At 35.6% G+C, this 6,885-nt stretch overlaps 1 protein-coding gene across 8 annotated transcripts in view; it reads right to left on the reverse strand.

Annotated features, from left to right (window-relative positions):
- Positions 1–2,018: 2,018 nt before the first annotated feature.
- The window catches only part of LOC106877583 (piezo-type mechanosensitive ion channel component 1), a 141,934-nt gene continuing 137,067 nt past the window's right edge, over positions 2,019–6,885 (reverse strand). For 6 of the 8 annotated variants that reach the window (XM_014926523.2, XM_014926525.2, XM_052975091.1 and 3 more), the window contains one exon: positions 5,698–5,829. Coding sequence is in view for 2 of the 8 variants with exons in the window: in XM_052975090.1 (XP_052831050.1) it covers positions 5,577–5,829 (253 nt within the window). In the remaining 6 variants the exon portion in view is untranslated. Of the gene's footprint in view, positions 5,830–6,885 lie in introns of all 8 variants that reach the window. The other 2 variants (XM_052975090.1, XM_052975089.1) reach the window with 2 other exon arrangements.

The raw sequence follows: 6,885 nt of genomic DNA on the forward strand, positions 1-6,885 counted from the left end.
CTTTCGCTTTTCTCTCTCTCTCTCTCTCTCACTCGATCTCTGTCTCTCCCTCTCGCTCTATCTCTCACTCTCACTCTGTCTATCGCTCTCCCTCTCTCACTCTATCCCTATCCCTTTGTCTTTATCTCTCTCTCACTCTTTCTCGCTCTATATTTGTCTCTCTCGTACGTATGTAATGATGTACGTACGCACATACGTACGTATATATGGATGTACGTACATGCCTACGTAATTTTATATGTACGTTCATGCCTACGAACGTATATATGTATGTACGGACGTGTCTACGTACGCATGTATGGATGTACGTACGTACCTACCTACATATGTATGGATCACGAGAGAGGAGCAAGAGAGAGAGAGGAGCGAGAGAGAGAAAGGAGCGAGAAGGAGAGAGCTCTCGCACCTCTATCTCTTGCTCCTTACTCTCTCTCTCGCTTTTCTCTCTCTTGCTTCTCTTTCTCTCGCTCTGTCTCTCACTCCTCTCAGGAGCGAGAGAGAGAGGGGAGTGAGAGAGAGAGAGAGAGAAGCGATAGAGGGAGGAGCGAGAAAGAGTGAGGAGCAAGAGAGAGACAGTGAGAAAGAGAGAGGAGCAGCGAGAGTGGAGCGAGAAAGAGTGAGGAGCAAGAGAGAGACAATAGTGAGAAAGAGAGAGCCGCGAGAGAGAGAGCAGCGAGAGAGAGGAGCGACATGTTTGTATGTACGTACGTACGTACGTACGTGCCTACGTAAGCATTTAAGGATGTACAAACGTACCTATGTATGTATGGATCAAGAGAGAGGTGCAAGAGAGAGAGGAGCGAGAAAGAGAGAGGATAACGAGAGAGTAAAAGCCGAGAGAGAGAGAGGAGCGAGTTCTCGACCTCTCTCTCTCACTCGCTTGCTCATCTCTCTTTCTCTCCCTTTCTTTCTCTGTCTCTCTCTCACTCACTGTCTATCTCTCTCACTCTATCTGTCTCCTCTCACTCTCGCTCTACATCTGTCTCTCTCGTACGTATGTATGGATGGATGTACGTACGCACGTAGTACGTATATATGGTTCTACGTCCGTGCCTACGTACGTATGGATGAACGTACGTACCTACTCACACGATCTCTATCACTCCCTCTCGCTCCTTCTTTGTCTCTCTCTCACTCGCTCTATCCCCCTCTATCTTTGTCTCTCTCACTCTATATCTGTCTCTCTCGTACGTATGTTTGTATGGAAGTGCCTACGTACATCCATACAAACTTACGTAGGCACGTACATACATCCATACATACGTACAAGAGACAGATGTAGAGCGAGAGTGGGATTTCCTAACGTCAACCACTCCAAGAGTGTAGTGGGTGCTTTTTACAAGCTATAGCAAAAGACACTTGCTTAAGGTGCCAAATATATTATGCACATTTAATAGATCAGTCATCTAATTATGAATGGAGATAAATATTGAATTCAAATTTTGGCACAAGGCCAGTAATTTCAGGAGGAGGGCAGAATCGATTACATCAGCCCTAGTACTCAACTGGTACCTATTTTACCAACTGCAAAGGGATGATAAGTAAAGTCATTTTCAGTGGAATCGGAACACCGAACGTGAAGACATGTCTGGAGATAAATATTAATATATTTTATAAGGCAGTGAGCTGGCAGAATCATTAGCACGCCAGGCAAAATGCTTAGCAGTAGCTTGTTCATCTTACCAGTCTGAGTTCAAATTCCACTTAGGTCGACTTCACTTTTTGTCCATTCGGGGTCGATAAAATAAGTACCAGTTGAGCACTGGAGTTAATGTAATCAACTTATCCCCTACCCCGAAAATACTGGCCTTGAGCCTAAGTTTTAAATCAATATTAATATTTTAAATGTGTAATAGCAGTTAAATAACTTAGTTATAAACACACATTTTAAAAGTGTACTTACCATTCAGTTAACTAATCATGAGTGTAGTCCAATATGTATCAGGTCTGCCATATTTCTGCTGTTGTCACATCAATTATAGAAATTTCTTTTCAAACAAATATCAACAACACAAACCTCCATTCTTTTTCTTTTTTTTTTATTCATCCCATATTTATTGTGTATTTACAACATAGCTTATCAGATCTTTTACATATGATATGGAAGATAGGGAGATGGGGGAGAAAATTCTGTCCAATAACATTGGAGACATGAGAGGTTTGGCAGCACTGCATCCTGGGAAAAAAAGGCACAGTGAAAAAGGCAGCAAAGTAAATCAGGCTATGCATGAGAAAGAGAGAAGCAAATAATCAAAGCATATAGAGACAAGAGACAGAGGAACACAGAGACACACACACACATGGAGCCCAGATAGAAACACGTTATTGCATAGTTGGTTCCTTGCAGGAGACTGAATTTCCAGTCACAAAGAGAAAGTGTTAAATAATGAAGATGCAGTTAGATGTATGGGGTGAGTTTAAGGGGGCAAAAAATAGTTAAAGACATGTCTGAAATTCACACATATATATATATATATATATATTCATTTTGGTATACACATGAACTTCTTAAACTTTCTGAGTAACTGAAAGTTCACCCAACGTAATTATGAAAATAAGATTGGCGTGACCTATTTTTTTTTATTGCACTTCATATAGTAAATTAGCTTTTTATATATATATAAAATTCTTTTGATAATATACATACATATACAGTATATATATATAATTTTTGTTTGATAATATATATATATAATGTTTTGATAATATACATATGATTTTTTTATTATATATATATATATATGATTCTTTTTTTGATAATATATCTATAATGAAATTCAGTGATGAGTTTAACTATTTAATTAGCAAAGTTTGAATATAAAATTATATACAGTTTATACATCCATTGCCATATTGTTATACAGACCTCATCCAACACTCATAAATTGCTTGATCATACAGAAATCCTTTCTCATAAATATCATCATCTTTACACAACCTTTCATATACAAAGCTTCAAATCTCTTGCACAACACAGCTTTTCATGCAATCCTCCCATTTATATATAACTCCAAATCGTATTTTCACAAAGCTCCCTCTATATGCTCTGAACAATCCTTGCCAAATGGAGCCACTTTTACAAAGACCTGCCTATATACTCTTTCACGTGATTTTTTTATCCCTTTCCACTCTGGGGTATCATTATTCTCCACTTAGACTACACAATTACATACCCAAAAATATGGGTCTGGTACATCTGCAGTTGTGTGAGCAGAAAGTATTAATGTTATACAACTGAGCTGTAATGTGAGGTAACATGGAAGGCAATGGAATTAACGCAATAGCAACTAGTTACGATGACAATATTCAGTTGCATGGAACAACTAAGATGTCAATGGCCGCCAACTATCTAAGGCCCTCAGTGAGTGAGTCACAACATAGGACCATGGTTTACCTCCAATTTCAGATGCCTTAAACAAAAGGCATACCTCTGAATATGTCCCTGAGCTAACTAGCTTACAGAAATAGTTTGTAAAATATTATTCAGCTGAGTAAGTAAAGAGCATCTCAGAAGATGCAAGAGCAAAAATGAACTGAGTAACGCATTTGCACAGCAAAACAAATAAACACTGAGCCTCAATCAAAAATAACATAAAGATACATAGTATTTAAAGCAGGAATAGGAACCCCTACTGGTATCTGTGATAGACACGATACATATCTCACATTAGAAGGATATGCCCTGGCTAACCAGGAACTAATTAGCTGATAGTTAGTGCATGCATAATCAAGTTGTAATAGAAATTATTGATCACTATTAACATCATCAGATACCAGAACAGTTATCAGCATAATAATACCTTGCTACAGACTATAATAAAGAATATCAAATACTGTGACACCGCAGTGTAACAGTCCTCCTTCACCTCCCCATAGATATCATAGACATGCAATTTATTTGTATACTTAAAATAAGAAATTGCAAATCCCACTAACAAAATATGTATCTGGAATAAACACAACAGATCTAACATTGTTGTCTGAAGAAGGAACAATAATATTGAATGTTGTAGGGAGCTGTGGTCCAGTAAATATGAATATAAAATCATTACTGGGAACAGGAGGACATTTACAGTGAATAAATTTTTAGTCTAGATTTTCATTTGTACCTCAAGCCATCCATTACCTCACAAAATGTAGAAAAGTGGCTTCTTTAAGAGAAAAGCATATTGACTCACATCTGAGATATTCTCTCAGATAGTAAAACAATGACATTCTGTCAAACAATTTAAAGATTTTCCATATTATTTCCACACACACACACACACACTTCAACCCTCTAGTCACTAACACTGTTGCTAAGGAAACATTGCAAAGGATAATGAAGACACACACACACACACACATGTAGTCACCATCTCAAACAATAAGACAGATTATAAACCACCACCACCCCCATTAAAGATTGAAGTTATGACTGTAATAAACTCCATCTTTCGCCAGAGGGGTGGTGTTTGGAGAATGTGACAAAGTGGTTGGAGTCATCAGTATGAGAGAGATAAAGTGATGCTGATATGGGAACTAATGATGGGTTTCAGACTTATGTTCTCAGCAGAAAATGAAAATGAACAACACTTCACTTTCAAAACAACAGTCAAAATAACTCAAGAATGTTAAAAAAACAAGATGGCAGTTTCAGTTTTACAGCTTAAAAAAAAAAAAAAAAAATGTTCATTTTATAATTACAATATATTCTAACAATTGTATGTGTGTGTGTTAAATGAGAAACTACTACAAAATTAAATCTATCATTCCTGGTCAATGCCTGACACACTGATTCCAATCTCTCAACTTTTGCCACTCTCATCCTTATATTCTAAATATCCAACTTGTCACTTTTATTTATCATTTTATATATACAGATATATAATACTTATGGGATAATCTGTATCTGCAACATTACACTGAAGGGTAATGTTGCAGTCTCAAGGGTAATGCTGTAGTCTCTAGAAATAGAAACCAATTTCTTTCCTCAATTCACAGTCTCCCATCCTAAATCAGAGGAAGACTATATTTAATATATTTAATTAGGGCAATCTTGGATACACTAAGTCAGAGGCAGGATGGTCATGCAATTGGAATATTTTTGCTTATAGTTCTACTTGATCCACATTGACTAGGACTTAAACAACAACATCATCAAAGTAGAAACACACTTCTTATTCTTCCCTTTTAGTTCAAAAATAGCTAATTTAAATATAACAATTATTGAATTAATCATCTATTTATCTATCAATCCATGTATGTATGTATCTATCTATCTATTTGTACACACACACAGAGTGAGAGTGTTTAAAACATATAAACCACTAATAAACAGAAAAAAAAATGTTAAGAGAATGAGTCTGAAATTGAACCTGCATCTTCTTAATGTCAAAGTATACAACCTTACAATTTTCAGAATTTTTACATAACTTTTTCATTTAGTGTATGGAGTTTGAGTGTATGTATAAGTATATATTAAATACATATATTTTGTGAAATAAAAACAGAGTATATACATTTATCTCAAAAAACAAAATATTGGAGAGAGAGAGACCTTGAGTAGAGCAGTGACAGGATGTTGTGGGAGGATTTCAGTCATATTTTGGTTTTGTCCATCGGATCATGGTTTCTGGTGAGCGGTACAAAAATATAAGCTTAGCAAAAAGTTCCTCTTCAAGACATAAATCAGAACATTCACGAACAAGGTAGATGTCCAAGCAGAGTTTTAGGATGTTGTCGACACGGGGTAGCTCCATAAACATGATACGAAAGGAAACTTCACTGACAAACATACGTGCAAAGCGTCCGATTACAAACACCATTGACACATAGAGGCCAATTATACTGAAAGAGAGATGAGATTACAGTTGACAAGAACATTGCCTGAATGCAAAAACACACACACATACACACACAAGCATAAGAAAAACTAAAAACAAATTTCAAGCATATAAAAATTGAAAAACAAAGTGAAAAAAAAATTAAACAAAATATTAATTGTAAAAAGAAAAAAAGTCCCAATGGCCAAGGGGATAAAACGTCAGTCAGTTGGTTGCAGAATTTGAGTTTGTATTGCATCAAAAGCAGCACTAATTTGGTAAGATACTAAATAAATTGTGCCGTAACTCACTTAGCTGCTAGGAACAGAGCTATGAAAGAAGAGAGAATAACTCCAAGATTTGAGTTGTGAACTGGCGAGTCATAGTTAGACACTGAGATCAACTCCTCTCTCAGGAAGATGAACAAATAAATAAAAAGCTAAAACGTAACAATAAAGCTAAACTTTTCAATATGTTCAATACAACAACATTTGTAGCATTTAGTACTAGTTTTAGAATCTCTACTTCCTCTTGGATAAGTCATTCAAGACTTGTATATTTTAACATGAAAAAAAAGGAGTAGAATGTAGCTTCTAGTGTGTTAGCCTGTCATAATTAAACTCTGTCAAATGGACTATAAGTAGACAAGGAAATTTTGATGCATTGTCCAAGAGTTAAAATACAAACATCAGCCATTGAATACAAACATGTTTTGTTGTAGAATGTCATGGTGAGCCATTTCCCCATTTGGACATTTAGAAAATAAAATTTTTTAAAGAAATTTCAGAAAAAAAACCCAAAAAAACAATAACCATGTAGACACAAAAAAACAGAAAATTTTTCCAAATTTTGTTAACCCATAAAATGTTCCCCATACATCCAAACATTTAAAGGCAAATATTTCATTTTTTTTTTTCTTTTAAATACCTATTCAGGAATTACACCAATCATTTCCAAGTGTGAGATGGAGAGAAAACTGTTATAAAGTAACAGGTACTTGGTGAAGTACCTTAATATTTTAGCTGAAGAAAATATATATATATATATATAGAGAGAGAGAGAGAAAGAGAGAGAGAGAGAG

This window comes from Octopus bimaculoides, chromosome 20 (assembly GCF_001194135.2).
Source record: "Octopus bimaculoides isolate UCB-OBI-ISO-001 chromosome 20, ASM119413v2, whole genome shotgun sequence".
NCBI classification, from domain to species: Eukaryota; Metazoa; Mollusca; class Cephalopoda; order Octopoda; family Octopodidae; genus Octopus; species Octopus bimaculoides.